This window comes from Balearica regulorum, chromosome 6 (assembly GCF_011004875.1).
Source record: "Balearica regulorum gibbericeps isolate bBalReg1 chromosome 6, bBalReg1.pri, whole genome shotgun sequence".
Taxonomy (NCBI): Eukaryota; Metazoa; Chordata; class Aves; order Gruiformes; family Gruidae; genus Balearica; species Balearica regulorum.
Window position 1 is genome coordinate 15,559,510 of NC_046189.1, and position 18,148 is coordinate 15,577,657.

The following is an 18,148-nucleotide window of genomic DNA, read 5'->3' on the forward strand; positions in this document are numbered from 1 at the left end:
CCCCAATCCCCCAAGTATGTAAATCTTCATTCTGAACCAGATCCTGGGTGTAATAGTGTGGATGTACCCAGGAAGGCATGTGCGTTTTTAGCCCCATACAAGGGGCTTGAGGACATGTTTGGGGAAGAGAATCGAGGCTTGTTTAACAAAAGATTAATTTCCTTTGAGGTGGTAAGAAATAACCTTTGGAGAACATTAAGTCTTTATCCTGGTCACTCAAATTTGTTGAATGAAAGAGAGTCTGATAGCTGTAATGGTGACTCTTTGCTTCCAGAGAGGAGTTTCTTTGTTGGGGAAAAATTGCGTGGTATCACTGAAGTGATCTGGACAGTGTCCAAGATTTAAACTGTCTCATGGGATGTATTGCTGGCATTCTCTGTAGCCTGTTTAAGCATTTCTGTTTACAGATGTGTGGAGTCAGCTATTTGTGGTGCAGTGAGACTGCACTTCCTGTGGGTTGAATGGTGTTGCTTAACTGTGGTCAGCGGAATTCCTTGGACAAGAGTTGAATTTTTGTAATGCAAAGTCACTAGACTTTGCCAACAATAGCTGGCAATGAATGCACATGCAAGGCTAGCATGCAATAATTTCTGATGGTGTATTAAATATTGTGGACTGTTCTTTATCTTTTTCTGCATGGTTCTGACAAAAGTGAGCTGCAAGAATGTTTTTGTAGTTATCCATTGCAGCTTTCACACTAACTCTTTACTTGTGAGCAGGATAATAAACTGTGAATATATGCAATTTTTAGAAGGCTAACGGAAAGACATGTGCTTTGACTTCAGAACACTTTTTCAGGAATTTAGTAGTTTACACCAGTTTTCTTAGACACTGATACAGTTTGAGTATCAAACGTTTGGGGGTTTTGTTTTTGTTTTTTTTCTTTTTTCAGATGGAGCAATTATCAGATGAAGAACTTGACCATGGTGCAGAAGAAGACAGTGATAAGGAAGATCAGGACTTGGACAAGATGTTTGGGGCCTGGCTGGGGGAACTGGACAAACTCACACAGGTTAGGAAGGTTTCAATCAACTCGCAGAATAATTCTTTATAAGTATTACATGTTTCTTTTCAGTTAGATGCTAACTACTTAGCACTGCCACTTGCAGCAAGGTAGACTATAGCGTGTGATCAGCTCAGTACTCCTTAAAGCTGTCTAAATTGACTTGCTTTCCCCATCTTGAAGTTGTTAAATTAATTTTTCACCACCTGCTAGTATGACCTTTCCCAAAGGGTATGATTCCTTTGAATGAGAACTACGGAATTGATACTTTGTCCTCATGTATATAGAGAAACTCTGACTTGAGTTAGGCTATATCTCCAAACATATGATTGGACATTGTCCAGCTATGACAGCATTTATTTGTTGCACCTGAGCAGTAATAAGGAACAAGAAATTGTGAATGTTGCCACTGATGACATGGTAAGGTGCCCTGATACACCCTGGAGGACTCACCGTTATTACAGAGTACTTTTCCTGCGTCAAAAAGGCAGCTAATAAGACATCTTCTTTTGGCACTTCCTTCTTTCTAGTACTTTTCCTTTTCTTCACCAGCAGATTTTGCATTTTGCATGGTATGCCAGACTCCTGGGGTGACAGACCGTTTCTCTGTGACTGCCTGCTGTGGTTTTCTTCAGCTGTGTGAGCTGGCCTTCCTGAATAATGTATTTCATCATAGAGTCATAGAATCCTGGAATGGTTTGGGTTGGAAGGGACCTCAAAGATCATCTAGTTCCAACCCCACTGCTGCAGGCAGGGACACCCTCCACTAGACCACATTGCCCAAAGCCTCATCCAACCTGGCCTTCAACACTTCCAGGAATGGGACCTCCACAACCTCTCTGGGCAACCTGTTCCAGTGCCTTACCACTCCAACAGCAAAGAATTTCTTTCTAACATCTAATCTAAATCAACCCTCCTTCAGTTTAAACCCATTACCCCTTGTCCTGTCACTACACTCCCTGATAAACAGTCCCTGACCATCTTTCCTGTAGGTCCCTTCAGGTACTGGTAAGCCGCAATTAGATCTCCCCGGAGCTGCCTTTTCTGCAGGCTGAACAACCCCAACTCTCTCAGCCTGTCCTCATAGGAGAGGTGCCCCATCCCTCCCATCAGCTTTGTGGCCCTCCTCTGGACTTGCTCCAACAGCTCGATGTCTCTCCTGTACTGGGGCCCCCAGAGCTGGACGCAGTACTCCAGGTGGGGTCTCACAAGAGCAGAGCTCTTGTGCTTAAGCCACATAGACTTAAGCAAAGGTATGATACCTCAAGTTTCAGTAAGCTAAAGAGGTGGCAGCTTTTATCATCTTCATCTTACCCAAAGACTGAAGGAAAATTGAGCTAGTCATGTGACAGCATTTCAAATTCGGGCTCATTTCTGTTACCTTCTGGTTAAATATCTGCCTGCAAGATCTAAATGTAGATAGCATCTAAAGGAAGATGATTTTATTTTTTTTTCTCTGAACTTATGCATGCAGAACAGTAAAGAATCCTGCCTTTTGAGATAGAATGGAAGACTGTGAAATAAATCTGCATATTGTAATTCTTGTTTTTTTTTTTTTTTTTTAACTTCTATGAAGGATTTTTAATGGTAAGCAGGAGCCATTTTGAAGGCATGGGCTCTGTAAATTAACCTCGTGTGGATCCTCACAGAGGAGCGCAATGAGTAATTAGTCTTAAGCCTTTTGTTTTCTGCCCCATTTTTTTCAGGTATGAGCAGCCTAGAAATATAAGCATACTTTACTTGAGGCTTATGGCTCCACTATTGACATACAGACTTTATGGTGATGTCTCAATTTGTGTGCTGATCCATGCAAAGTTCTTAAAACCTACTAACAAATAGTTAACAAGAGGACCCACCTTATTTCTTTCTCACTTTCATATTGCTGTACAACACAGTCTGCAGCATAGCCTGACAGTTGCCCTTCTGTCTCTTGCAACTACTGATAAATGACATTTCTCCCAAAACTTTGAATGACCTCATATGCTTTTGTATAAATAAGTTAATGCAGTTGTTATCTCTCAGTTTGTTTGGTAAGTGATTGTGCCCTGATGCAGCTGTCCCAATAAAGTCCCAATAAAGGGGGTGATTAGACCTAAGAAGCTTCAAAGTGCATTCTCCTGTAGTATCAGTATTTGTTGCTACTTATGAGCTGGACTCTAAAAGTAGTAGGAGGAAAGGGTTTTTGTCCCCGAGTGCCTTGAACTTTAACTTCCTTTTCAGATTTCCTAAATGTTTATTTGCAGGGAATTAAAAGTAAGACCCAGATTCCTTTCCAGATGCAACTGCTTTTTAAAAGATTTGTAATGGCTAAATATGCCCAGGAGAACATTTGAATTCACTTTGCCCTCTTACACTGTTGGTCTAATAAAAGCATTCTAAAATGTGGTCACAAAATTTGCAGCAAATGTGAGCAGTGTGTGGCACTGATGCAGAGTGCATTAATGTTTATTCTGCTCTATGGTGCAGGTTAAATGAAAGAAATCTTACCTTGCTTCTCATGGTCATTCAGAACTAAGCTTTTGGTGCTGTTGCAGTTTTCAGCAGTTCTCCAAACTGCTAGTTTAGCATCATAATGCATTATGGAGAACGTCTCTGCTAATAGTGAGAGCATATCACACGTGTTTCCAGGGATGCTTCCAGGGATGTGAAATTATTACTAAATTCAGTAAAACACATTTTAGGTGCTTTTAACCAGAATTTGTCTGCTTTACAGAAAATCTTTTGTGGCAGTGTATGGGTTCAGTCTGAAGGAATGAGCTCTAACTTGCCTCTTCTATCTGCAGTTTCACTGCTGCCTTTAGGGTTATAGATACATATTTGTATTATTTTAAATTTTTTCAGCTGTTCTGTGTGGAACAATATGTAAGCTCCATCAGAGGTACTAGAGGTGAGGATTTTTCTACCTGATGGAAAACAAGGCTGTATCACTGGCTTCTCATTAAGTGATAACTGACTTCCTAATAAAGTGATTTATTTATTTATTTATTTATTTAAATTCAAGCCAAAATGAGGAGAGAAGAGAGTTCAGCAAAAGTAAATATTAGGGGGAAACAATGGTGCATTTGATTTCTAACAAAGGCTTGAGTAACGATGTAGAAAATGAAAATTAAAAGGCTTAGGTGAGAAACTTTGTTCTATTAGAGCTAGAAGATACTTTTCTTTCAGATAGGTGTATCTTCAGGGAAGCTTTATCAGCACAAGCATTGTTTTAATTCAAACCTCTGCAGGCCTTTTGAGCCTGTGACAGCAAGAGCTGATTCCCCATAAAACACTTGTTACTCAGGGACAGCAGCTCCGAACCCTGTCATGCACCTCTTGGATCACCAGCTGGATCATAGCGCCCTACTGCTTGCTACTTACAAAAATGCTGGTATTAATAATAAATATATTATGCCCATATTAGCCTTCATAACATAACAATTCAATGTATTGGGTAGAAAGATGTCTTGTCTCTTTTTTTAACCTGTATTAGTTCTTCTAAAAAAAATAATAATTATACTATGTAAACTGGGTAGGGTTTGCTTTCACAATTAACATTTTTGTGAAAAATGTCTGAATTTAGCCAAATTAAGATCCTTTTTAATAAAATAGAATTCTTCATTGAATGCTTTTGTGGTCTTATGCCATGATTATACTCATAAGCTAACGATGCATTTCTTAGAGAGGGTGCCACAGTTTGAATGTGTTTAGGTACTTGTGCAATTCACTGCAGAGAAGTTGTTACAGGTAAGCCAGTTGTCTGTGTTTCAAAATGAGCTCGTATGTAACACCACTTAAAAATGCATTTGGGGTATGATTCTGTCCTTTTGATTCTAAAGAAAACAGAATGTGTTTAACGTATTTTCCATTGAATATCTGAAGCTAAATCTCCGGTATGGTGACATATGTTTTCAGTCTAAAGCCTGAAAAAGTTAGGTGGGTTTTTTTACGTGCCAGGAGTTTTTGAGAAATTTCTTAGAGAAAATTGATTTTCATTCATCTTGAAGATTTGCTTGTCTAGTTCCTTGTCAAACTTTATTCTGCCCTTTTTCTTGTCTTTTTCAGAGTTTGGATACAGACAAACCTGTAGCACCAGTGAAGAGATCACCTCTCCGTCAGGAAACCAATCTTGCCAACTTCTCATATCGCTTCTCCATGTACAATTTGAATGGTTTGTTGAATTATTTACCCCCTCAAATGTTAGTTTAGGGAAAAAACCCTGTTCCAGCTATAAATGAGAACATTTTAAAATATAAGAGCATTTAGACGTACTTCTGGCTGAAGTGAGAACATGTTTGCTGAAGGTATTGCTTTCTGATGGCACAGAATTTTGAGTATCCTAAAGCAGTATCTTTTACAGCACCCAGTACCTGAGAACTGTAATCTAGTGTTTGTACACAAACATGTTCTGGGATCTGGTCTCATAAAGGAATGAATTGATCTCTATCTGTTAAACAGGAAGAAAGAGCATCTTGTTTCATTGGACAGGATATAGGAATATAGCAACAAAATGCTTTCATGTTAAACAAAAATTATGTTTTTCCTTGTCTTAAAATAGCTTTCCTTGGTTTTAATACAGGAAGCCTTAATATAAAGGCTCGAATATGTGTATAGTATTTTGCAGGGTTTTTTTAAAGCAGTGTCACATACCTTGTATTGCTTTAGTAGAAAATGCCTAGCAAAACACCTATGCTTTTTTAAAAAGTTGAGGCATGATATTGTATAAATGTGTGGTTTAGATTCTCTTCACAGGACAACAGTTTACAGTTTTCAAATGTAATCTGAACATTCATAGATTTCTTCTGTCGGCAAAATATATTTAACCTAAATAGTGGGGTTTGGGTTTGGTTTTTTTTAGTTGTACTTAGACTGGTCAAGAGTAGCACTGCAAAGAGATTTGTGCTTAGCAGTGAGCAGAGATTTTGCAGTACAGATGGGAAAAGAAAATGCAGCTTCCTTTGCTCCCCTAACCTAACTGGAAAGTGAAGAGTTTTACAGACAAATTAAGTAACTCTGCATGTACTGAAAACTCTTGTTTGTTGCAGAAGCTCTGAATCAGGGGGAGACTGTGGATCTAGATGCCCTCATGGCTGATCTCTGTTCCATAGAGCAGGAGCTCAGCAGCATTGGGTCTTATTCAGCAAACAATGCTGCAGTGAAACGCCTTGCCACAGAACCCAAAGCCCAGAAACCACCTGCTAGCCGACCTTCTACTAAGCACAGCAGCATGAAAGGATTATCCTCCTCATCTGGTAAGGTGACTAAACCATCACATGCCAACATATCTTTGGATGACATCACTGCACAGTTAGAGAAGGCCTCTTTGAGCATGGATGAGGCAGCCCAACAGTCTGTTGCAGAAGACACCAAACCACTAGTTACTGCTCAGCACAGGAGGACAGCATCTGCTGGCACAGTGAGTGATGCTGAGGTGCGCTCAATCAGTAACTCCTCCCGTTCCAGCATAACCTCTGCAGCTTCCAGCATGGACTCCTTGGATATTGATAAGGTGACAAGACCTCAAGAACTGGACTTGACATCACAAGGGCAACCAATCACTGAGGTAGTGTGTCATTCATTCAAGATTTTGGTTTGATTAAGGTTTTTTTGCCTTCAAACTCTCTTCTTGTTTTTTTTCCCTTTTTTTTTTTCCCTTCCCCCTCCATCTCTCATGCTGATACTCCTAGCTGAACGTCTTCAGTGCAGTGGGGCTGATTAAAGATAGCATGTGCAGCCCATGCAAAAGCAGTAGCTATTCCTTTCTCGGTTTTGTTTCTGTCTGCAAGGAATCTTTTTAAAGAATGTGTACTTTTTTTTGTTAAGGGCTTCCCCATCTCTTCCGCCTCCTAAGCCAGTCACAAATTTCAGTGTTTTATAGTTAATGGTTTCATTCTAAGTAAGTCTCACATTGCTTTTAATTTAAATCTGAGGAGCACACAGCTATGGAAAAAAGAAAGTACAAGTGACAAGACCACATTCCTGTTACCATACACTTAATACCTGAAACACAGAGCAATTTATGAGTGCCTGTCTGAAGCTATACTATACCAGTAGTTTGTTGCTATTAATATTCTTGCTTAATGTATGACAGGGAGAACTCTTTGAGGCAATGCACAACACAGAACAACAACTGGGCTGTGATACAGCAGTAGCAGATGTTCATTTTGGATTTTGGTGCTTTGGTGTTGCTTAATCAGAGAGGAAACTTATCAGTAAAAACACAGCCAATTTGGGCAACATTCAAAGTGCTGCTGACTTATGTGAGGAGATGTGGAAAATGTTCTGGTGAATTTAAAGAACTTAAACTAGAAGCTGTCTTGTAGGAATATTCTCTGAAACAGAAATCTGGTCTGTTCAAAAGTCAGTTGTACTAATGTGCGTGTTCTCTTTTATGGGAGAAAATTGAAACAAGTTGAGTTTATTCTAATCAATAATTAATTTCAATGAGCTGTGCTGAAAGCATGCCTCTACCCATCTGCAGCAACAGTTAATCTGATGTAAAGAGTGAATGATGCAGGCTTGTCAGTCTAATGATCAACTCAAGGTTACACTTAGATTTAAATCTTTATTTGAAATGGTGAGAAATGAAGAAGTAACAGTTTACCTAAACTTTCTTTTGTATAAAAAGTTAGTGTTCAGTATGTTTTTATTGGAGATTCATATTGACTGAAGCAAAACAGAGGTAGATAGAAATGTGTCCTTTTGTCTTTGAAAAGTTAAAATGCAAACCTTCACATTATTGCTGTAGGCCTAAGAGTTGGAGCCAGCCTGTGACAATCATTGATTATATTGTTGTTTGCTTGTCAGTCATTTTCCTTCTGTGGTATGACAAGGCCTATTTCTGGGGGTTTTTTTGGATTTTTCTTATTCATGCTGTGGTTTTTTTTATTTTTTTGTGGAAAGTTGGGTAATATTGCATTTTTGTCTCTCCTCAGGCTAAAAAGATTATTTACTTGAATTAATCACTTCTGTAACTTGCACAGCTCAAGAGAGACTTGAATTTTGCATTTCTTCATTTTCAGAAATGCAAGATGTTTTCTGCAGTTAATTTTGCAGGTCTCCCGCTAGATCTCAGCCTGTCTTCTTACTTCAGGACTGATATGCTTGAGGCATCAGTAAGATTGCCCTTCTTGTCTCCCAGATTTTTCAGTTCTTTGTGTGGCATGAGTAATCAACAAACCAATTGCTGCACTTAAGTAACTTGATGTTGGTGAATCAAGAGACTGAGGTCAAGAAGTTACTTTGTCTTCACCGGAAGCTAATCTATGTTGTTGCAAGTGTTGCAGTTGCTTTCTCAGTTGCTTGCTGAGCTCTTAGCCACCGACTGCAAGGCTCAAAATCACCCCCAAAAGCTTTTCTCAAAGACATGAGAGGTGCTTTTGTAAACCTGGTGATTGCTTCTCATAAGAATGTGGCTATTGTTCATCTGCACAGATAAGTTGATAAGAATGATTCCTTTGAAGGAGGTAACCAGAAAGTGTTGGTAATTTGAGAGCCAAATTCTGCTCTGCTCTTGAGAGCAGAAACCTCTACGCTTTGTTTTTGCTCTATCTGTTCTTTAATTTCAGTAGCCTGAGGAAGGTGTTCCACTCTGACAAATTTTCCCCAAGATCACAGAATTGGTATTTAACTATTCAGTATTAAAACTGTTATGTGATGGGATGGGACTTTTTACTGTGAAGCAACTTTTTTTTTCTTATCGTTGGTGAAAGGAAAAGGGGAAAATCACATTTGTTTGGAGTTTGTGACAGACTCTGTGGTCATAGTTATTGTTAAATAAAATTCACCTTATAAATGGGCAGAAACCCAAGGATTCTTTGATAAAATCATTGGGTACCAACAAAGGAGTTTATTTCCTTTTTCATTCATTTAGTGCCTGAAAACTATTGTTTAGGGTTTATTAATCTTCATGGCTAGGTTATGAACCAAAACACCTTTTCCTAATGTGGAAAAAAAGTCACCCACACAGGTGACTCAATGGTGCTGTTTCTAATGGAGGACATCCCTCTGAGAAAGTAGCCTTTGAAGAAAACATAATGTCCATGTAAGGAAAAAAAAAGTTTTTTATGTGTAAACTGGGAGAGGCTAATATTTCATGGCCATAGCAGATCTGTCTTGAGATTTGTTATTCTCACATAGTGCTTTAAGTTAGCTCTCTTCTTTTTGCCTGCTTTCCTTGAGACTGTCTGTAGTTGAGCTGACCTTTAAAATTTTTCTCTGCTGTTATGGTTCTTACAAAAGAGGTCAGTGACTTGGCAGCTCTGCCCTTTTGACCGATCCTTTCTGTTGTCTCCAGGCAGTATAGGGACTTTAAAAAGTCATCCTTTCTTCCACAACTTAGTTTTACTGGAATCACAAGAGTATAACAATAAGTAAAATGAAAGACTGTTTTGATAGGCAGAAATGCTTGTCTGAAAAAGAATACTGAAGTTAACTGCAAAGCTTAATTTCCTATCTTAAAAATAATTCTGCTGTGTATTTAAGAGCTCACTGACGTGGAAATGTAGGGAAATCCTGTAAAAGAACTGCCATGCATGGCCCACTGAAGGTATGTATAGTCTAGTATACTTTCTGATTGATAATAGTGACAAATCTTATGGAAAGAGGCTGTGATTCCATAGCCACCAAAAATGGGAGGATATGACTTCCCCTCCCTCCCTTCCCCAAAGCTCTTACACTGTCTCATCTCCTCCCTTGGACCAGCTTTGGCAATTACTGGTACTCAAAACACCAAAACTTACTATTTTTATTCTGAGGCTTGTTCTGTGTTATTTGAGTGAATTGCATAGGCTCAGGGGGGTCTGATGTGTGCTAATGTGCAGTAGGAGGATTGTAGCTAAGAACTGGAGGCTGGAAGGGAGAGCAGGAATACACCCATTGGTGGTAAGGGATTATTCAAATCTTTTTTGCCTGAGCAATTGGACAGGCACCTTAGTGCTGTGCTGTAGGAACTTTCTGGGGTTGAAGATAAATCAGCATCGTGACAGACGGTAAGTCTCAGTGGTCCTATTGGTCAAGATCATTGTTGTTCTCATTCTGAATTTGTTTCTATGGCACTTTCAGGAGAGTTGACTGGAATTCCCTGGGTTGTCTAAAATCATGGTTTTATTAGTTGTTATCATGATTTGTTTAATTTCTCCCTTTCATAAGAATTCTTAACCCTATCTCTTTGGATGCTATGAACATTAATGTCTTCAAAGACTATTGCTTTGCAGTCTCATGATCTTGTCTTTGTGGTACTAAGTGTTGTCTGTCTGCACTTAATGTTCTTGTCTTCAGTTTTCTAAGCATTGCTGAATAAGAAAAGTTGTTTCCACACCACCCCAACCCTCCCTAATTTTTGCTAAATTGAAATTTGTCTTTCACAAAAATATTTCCGAAATCCTTGCTTGAACAGTATTCTTCCTTAAATTGGTAGGTTGCTTTTAGTTGTGTAATGAGTGCCATACACTTGAAATCTTTTTTTCTGCATGTGGGATACTTCACTTGAATGTAGACCGAATGAGTGATGTAATAGCATGAGTAAACATAGGGGAAGTGATGACTATGACTAACTTGTCCCTTCTGCCCACCCATATTACTTTTTTCCTTCTTGCTTCGGTCCCTCTGCCACCGATAAATTGTCTCTTATTTTCAGTGAGCTGTGCTAGAGCAATAGGAGAAGTAAGTAGTGGGGAGAGAATAGAGAACTGTGGTGATCATGCTGTCTGATCAGTGAAAGGGTCCATTCATGGACAGTCATTGAAGGTTGCAGATAAGTTTTTGAAGTCTGCCATCTGGTCTGGCAAAGTACAGCATCACTCCTCCCTCCTAGCGTGACGGACTTCTTTATGTCTGTAAGCCAGTTTGCACAGCTGAGAGATTCTGACTTAGATACAAAGATAATGTGTAATTAGGCAGTTAGTAATGCTGCATGATTGGCAGCGGGGGTGGTGTTTTTTGGTTTTGTTGGTTTGGTTTTTTTAGTTTAAATTCATTGTTGTTTTAGTCTTGATGTATAAGCAGTGAAAATCATGATAGGTTGCAGTATAGAGTAAACGTTAACATTTCTTTTGGGGAAAACAAGGGAGCTTTGGGAGCATGACAGCTGGTAATGGTTGTGATGTAAGTTCAGCACACATAGACAGATTTGTATTGGCTAATAACTCCTGTGGGATAAAGTGGAAAACTTGAAATGGATGTAAGGAAAGACAAAGTTTGTGTTCCATAGCAATTTTGCCCTGATTCTTGTAGGACATGTCACTAAAATAATACTTACTACACAGTAGCACAACACAGATGCTTTCCTAACCATTAAAGATTATTGTAGGTCATGTTTTATCTGTGATTACTAAATATTACATTGTATGAAAATGCAGTTAACTGTTTCTGTATGCAGAGAAATCAACACATAATATACATGGTCTTTGGTAGGCAACGGTATCTTGAAATAGAGTTGGACTACTGAACTTCATCTACTATTTGCAGGTGATTTAAAGAACAGTTGTGATCTATTTTAGCTCTTGGAGGAATAGAGCATTATTGGACATTCTATTTTAGGAGCTTAAGGTTTGAGTAGTTTTCCTTATGTTCCATGTTTTGTGTAGTTAGCAGATGCTAAGGATGTTAGTCTCCGATTTGTGAGAGTAGTCACAGAGATGCAACAAACAAGGCATGACAGACATTTGTTTCGTGTTTCTTCTAAAGACCTTTAAAAAAATTAAATTATTTTCATTTTCTGCCAGTTCTATCGTGTTTTTAGTTTTGTATACAAAGTGTATCCTGGAATGTTTCCAGTTATCCTTTTCCTAAGTTGAAAATATTCATGGAAAGACTTAATTTGGAACACAATTAGACCATCTCTTCCTCTTTCTTTTTTTCCAAATATTAGTCACAAAATGTTTTTTAATAAGTCAGCAGTAAAGGGAAATTGTGCATATCTATAATCTTAAGTTATTACTTTGGCTTCTAATTTCCTTGGCATAAGAAGTGTGAGCTGTCCAGTTTTCAAATGTTCTTGAAATACATGTAAAATGACTCTTCATTTGCCAGATTTTTGGAGGCTTTCAAAACATCCTCTGAGATAAACATATCAGTTTATGAAATATAAGCAATACTTATGTATTTTGGTAATCAAATGTGCTTGGCTATTCATCATTAAGTTTATACATGACAGTGAAACAGTTTTCATCATATGATGCACTAGAACCCAAAGATTACTAATACAGTCTTCCCGATGCCTGTAGAATTAGCATCTAAATTTTTTTTCCCACATTATACTTATGGACTCTGCAAAGCAAACGATGGGAAGGGATTATTATTTTTTTAGTAAGAATTTTGAATTAGAATCCGAAAGAGAAGTTCTAAAAGTTTATATTACTGCACGTGCATGGAATGGTAGGCTTTAAAAATTGGATATACAGATTCAAAATAAGTGAAAGGGAAATGAGAACCTAAACATTTTCCTTGTGTTGATAAATCCTGATTCTCCAGTCAGTGTATCTGACTTCATAGTCATGAATTTTAAATTTACTTTTTCCACATAGGAGGTCATTAACTAAAGTGTAGCAGGAACCATAAAATATGTAAAAATATATTTATCTTCTGAGATTGCCTTTCAACTTTGCCTCACACTGATGAATAAGCTTAGAAGTTTTCTCCCTGGAAGGAACAGGAAAATGGACAGTATGATACATATCTTGTTTGACACAGCTGGCTGGCAAAGCTGGTATCAACTAAAAAATTACAATAGTGTTCATACTTAAGAAAATATACCATAAAAGGCATTGTCTATGCCTAAATGCTGTTCTTTCTGGTTGTTCTGTGATGTTGGAGTCTTTTGTGGATGAGCAACTGAATGACTCAAACTTTACTAACCCAAATGCATTTATCTGCAGTTAAAACTGATTCTTCAGAAACTATCCTGATAGCCCCTCGCATATGGCATTAGTGAGATGACTTTCTCCAGCGAAGTTGTACTATATCACTTAGAATTTGCCTGTGGTGTGCTTGTCCATTCTTCTGGAAATACCAAACACTTGATGGTTTCTATTCTCTAGCTGTTCTGACTTTTTTAAGATGAAGGCACACAGTTCAAGGTTTTTCAGCCTTCACTTTCCAGTTGCAGTAGATGCTTGTCTATTGCAAGAAAAGAATGTGAGCTAGTGGCAGTGGTAGTCGGCTGAGCTGGTACCCTCTTGAAATGGTAGGCTTCTGTGTGTGTATGTACGTGCACTGTTTTGATTAGTAATGCTAACAGTAGAACATCTGCTGTTGCTGATGGAAGCTTTCTGCAGTCCAGTGACCTTTTTTTATCCTTTTTGCATCTCCTCCTGCCTCTTTACATGCTTTGATTAGAGAAGTTGCTATCACAGACTTCATCAGTTGTAGGAGACAGTTTGAATTGGGTGTTGTGTAAATAACTACATTTTAAATTAAATCTCACTGCTTTCATGCCAATTCCATGACACTTTAGAAAAATACTTGTGTTTATGATGGGATTTATTGAGAAAAAATGTATCATTGATACAGACAAGCTAAGAAAATGGTTGCTCAGAGATTGGAACTCTTACTAGATTCATCTGCAAGAGACAAATACCATAGATCAATGACCAAGTAAATCTAGGCAACATGCCTTTCGGAAGAAGCCGTCTTGGACCAAGCCACTAGACCTGAGTTGAGAAATGAGAATTCTTACCTTATGATGTTACCAAATCTTGTCAAAGGCACTGCAGGGAGGAGTTGTATGCTTTGGTTGCAGTTTCCAGTGAAGATACCACTCGACAAGTTGTGATTAATTAATGGAGTTTTTAAATCAGCCAATTTCTTTGTAGATACTCCAGTCCACTTAAAACCAAGACCAATTCCTTTACTTTTTCTGCAACATCTAATTAGATTACATCTGTAGGAAATTAGCAACAGATTACTTGTTTGTCCTTACGTCAGGTTGCCAAAACTCAAATTTGGAACAGATGACAAAAATTAAGAGCACTATCGTGGAACATTAAACTCTTAAGAGGAGAAAAGAATTTATGCAGTTGTTTTCAGTTGCCTGTACTTCTAACTTACAAGGATGAAAACTAGGGTTTGCCAGGTTTCCAAAGGAGTTTGAACCCAAAAAAATGAGACTTCATGTTCTGAAGAAACAACTGAGCTTGTCAGTTTTGCACGTGTTGGTTAGTGTTTAGTCTGTTATAGTATAATAAAAGTTGTCTGCAAATACAAAGAAAAGTCTTCACTTTTAGTTAACCAAATTTACAGCCTTGGTTATAGTTTCCTATGTTGGACATTTACAGGTCTCATGTTTATAAAAGTTATTCAAGATTTTAGACCAGCCATGTAAGTAGTTTGCTTTATGAATACAATAGGGCAAGGGGTAATGGCTTTAAGCTGAAGGAGAGTAGCTTTAGATGAGATATTAGGAAAAAAATTCTTCTTTGTGAGGGTGCTGAGGCACTGGAACAGGTTGCCCAGAGAAGTTGGGGATGCCCTATCCCTGGAAGTGTTCAAGGCCAGGTTGGATGGGGCTTTGGGCGACCTGGTCTAGTGGAGGATGTCCCTGCCCATGGCAGAGGGGTTGGAACTAGATGATCTTTAAAGTCCCTTCCAACCCAAACCGGTGTGTGATTCTTTGAATGCAGGTTTAATTTTTTCCATATGGCTTATCTGCTCTTCACCGAAAAGGTAAATTTGTGACTTTTAACTCCCCAGCTGTGTGTACCCATTCTCTTCTAGTGATCGATCTCTGGATGATTTGATGTCTGCAGTCATATTTTTAGGACTGATTCATAGTTTAGAAGTCAACAGACATAAGCAAATGTTACTTAATACAGTTACTACTTAGTGTAAAAGACAGCAGATTCAAACAAAACCAATTAAACCAACACGTACTTTTATTCCTTAGGTTTCTTAGCTGCTTTGATGTCTTGTTTTCTGTGCTGCAGGTAGAGCCCTTTGCAGCCTGAAGTATCTGATATTCTTTAACTAATGCAATTATGCATGAATTAGTCTTACTAAAGTTTGGGGTTATTTTTTTTTCCTTCCTTCTTTCAGTCTTCCATTTAATGCATTCTCTTTTTGGACAGATCAGATGTGATTTTCCATGAAATTATACTCCATCTTTTTTTCTTTCTTTTCTTTTTTCTTTCTCTTTTCGGAAAACTCCACTGCTTGAAACCATCTCCCTGCAGACAAACTTTATTTGGGATTTCATGTTTGGTTTATGCCAATTTAGGTCCATGCTACTGCTGAATTGGGCAGTTTTGCCCCATCTTGTACTGGCACTAGTGTTTGTGCAGCTGCCTAGTGATTTGGATCAGCTTGTGGTCTCCCTGAAAATGAATCCTTCTGAATTAGTTGTTCATTGATCCACTGGACTACACGATCAAAATCACTGCTGTCCACACAAGAGATGTGAGATCACATGGCTGGGGGAAGGTTGGGACTGCTTCTTTCTTGTGGCAGTTTAGTCTTAAACTTCTTAAAACCAGTAGTGAAACTAAGCTTGAACTGAAATGTTTACTAGCTTATGCAATCCTTTCTGTCCTGCTATGTCCCAAGGAACTTGTGTTTGACAGGGAACCATCACAACCTGACATAGGTAGTGTGCGTGGACTAGCGAATAGTGCACCTTATGCACATGGTGCAGCAGTTTCTCAATTTGACATGTCCACACACATGTTTCTTAAATTACAATGAATTTCAGTTGGTTTAGACTGTAACTGTCAGAACTAGCATGAAGTTATAAGCATCCCCAGTAGTTAAGAAACACTTGCGGTAAATGAATTTTTTTTTTTGTCCTGATTTTTTTTTTTAAAGTTGCAAAGTTGAACACTTAGAGTTAGGAAATTCCAGTTGCCTGCAGTGAAATGGAGTTGCATGAGTTCCAGGAGGAGGATTGGCCACTTGGGAGCACAGAGTAATAGCTCCAGATTCTCACTTCCCGTGTCTGGCTCCAATATGCTCTGCAGCAGCCAGGCATTGCAATTTCAAGAAGGCTGCTGTACTCTCCTGCCCTGGACCCAAGCATTCCCAAACTTGACCAATCCTTTGTTTAAGGCTAGTAGTGTGCAGTCCAGTTGAAGGGCTGGGCAATGCTCTGTGAGAGGATGCAGCCTTGAGTTTTTTTTAATTTTGATGCTCCAGGCTTCACTGAGGCTTTATGGACTACAGTTTCAATTCTAAAGGTTTATGCTCAGACAAATTTGGGTAACTTCTGTGGGACAGCACAAAGCAAGTCTTTGAGGATGCCCCTGCCGATAATCTATTTCCTGGTCAGACATGCAGAGGTCTTTAAAAACTTCTATATTTTAAATGAGATGCACCTTCCTTTCCTCTCTTGGAAATACTTTGTCTAATGTAAATAACTAGTAATCATCCTATAACAGTAATCCATGATGGAAAATTTCTGTCTTGGTGGTTATAGTTTGGCAAAATTTTTATAAGTAATTGAAAACACATCTTGTATGTGGAAGCTCTGTTATCTAATGTTACTGCTTCATTTTCTAAGTCTATTTTCCTTTTCTGAGGCTTTGATAAGAATAAATTGTAGACTCTTTTGCATCTGTCAAACCTTAACTGTGTAGTTCGGTTACCAAAATCAACATGCCTGAAACAAATACTTCTATACCTTTGAAGGAAAAGGAGCAAGCGTTGGATGACACAGTGGAAATCTTAGGCACTCTGCTTTTTAGTAGCATAATATTCAATTTTTTATCCCTTACCAACTTCACACTAAGAAGCTTGTCACTGCCATGAACACTGTCCTGAGCCACAGATGTGGGTTGATTTAGGTTTTTTCCTTTCCTTACTGAAAATTACAGAGATACAGAAACACTTCCTCTTAATTTCTTTTTAAATGAAATTACACTATGAGGGTGCTCAGAGATCTAAAATAGTATGACCAACTGGAAATAAGATAAATCTCTACTAAGAGGACATTCTTATTATATGCACTTAGTAATTGTTCACCAGAGTGTATTATGTTACTTCCTCAGTTATTCATATGGAGGAACTGGGATGGGAAACAGATAAGCTTGTGTAAAGTGACAGTATGGGGTTTTTTCTGTTTGTAGTATTTAGAGAATTTAACTCTCAATTATTGACTTAGTGAGCAACTGTTTGTGCAAAGAGAATCTTACCCAAGTTTATTTTCTGATTTGTTTCAACAGAGGTAGAAAAATTGTGTGGTGTGTGCCTGCAGATATTTTACTGCAGTGCTTTTATCTAAGATTATTGACTGTTTCCCCTCTTATTGTGGTCAAAAACATACCAGTATCCTATCTCCTTCTCCCTTCCCATAGGAGAGAGCCTGAATCTCTTCTTGTCTTCAAGTCATTGATCATTTGTGCATAAGAAATTTGGATGAGGGACACTGCAACTTCTTAATTTAATTTTGTTTCCTTTGCTTAATTGTCATCACTGCTTCTTTCTTCCCTCTTCTGAGCGATAATAAAGCCTTTCTTTCTCTTCCCTCCCTCCCTTTCCCCTCTTCCACTTTTGCATCCTTCCTTCCCCATTTTCCTATTTTTACTGTTTCTATGGGACATTCCATCAATCAGTTCAAGCATCCTATTAACTTTCCAGAAGAGGAAGCTGAATTGACTGCTGTAAGTTATGATATGCTTATATGGCTTCTATTTATGTCAATAGTTGTGTCAGTTTGCCTGTGTGTGGGGTTTGCATGGCAAGGTTTTGGTAGGGGGGGGGGGGGTGGGGGTGGTCTACTGAAAAATCACATTAGTGACTTGAGTTTAATTCATATAGTATCCCAACAGTGCATTAAGGTAACCATGTATATAATTACAGTCAAGCTTTTTAGTCGTATGTTGCTCATTGCCTATTTTCTAGTTATTAATTGGGTGAGACTACTTAAAATACACTTTTTTTCTGAAGCATGATTGCTCTTGGCAGTCATAAAATCATAGAACAGAATCATTTAGGTTGGAAAAGACCTTCAGGATCATCGAGTCCAACCGTAAACCTAACACTGCCAAGTCCACCACTAGACCATGTCCCTAAGTGCTACATCTACACATCTTTTAAATACCTCCAGGGATGGTGACCCAACCACTTCCCTGGGCAGTCTGTTCCAATGCTTGACAACCCTTTTAGTGAAGAAATTTTTCCTAATATCCAATCTAAACTTCCCCTGGCACAACTTGAGACTGTTTCCTCTCATCCTATTGC

At 38.4% G+C, this 18,148-nt stretch overlaps 1 protein-coding gene across 1 annotated transcript in view; it reads left to right on the plus strand.

Moving 5' to 3' along the window:
• RAPH1 (Ras association (RalGDS/AF-6) and pleckstrin homology domains 1) overlaps positions 1-18,148 on the plus strand; it is a 98,536-nt gene that overhangs the window by 35,794 nt on the left and 44,594 nt on the right. The window contains 3 exon segments of the mRNA XM_075756455.1: positions 893-1,012; positions 5,048-5,153; positions 6,028-6,545. Of these exon segments, the coding sequence (XP_075612570.1) occupies positions 893-1,012; positions 5,048-5,153; positions 6,028-6,545 (744 nt within the window).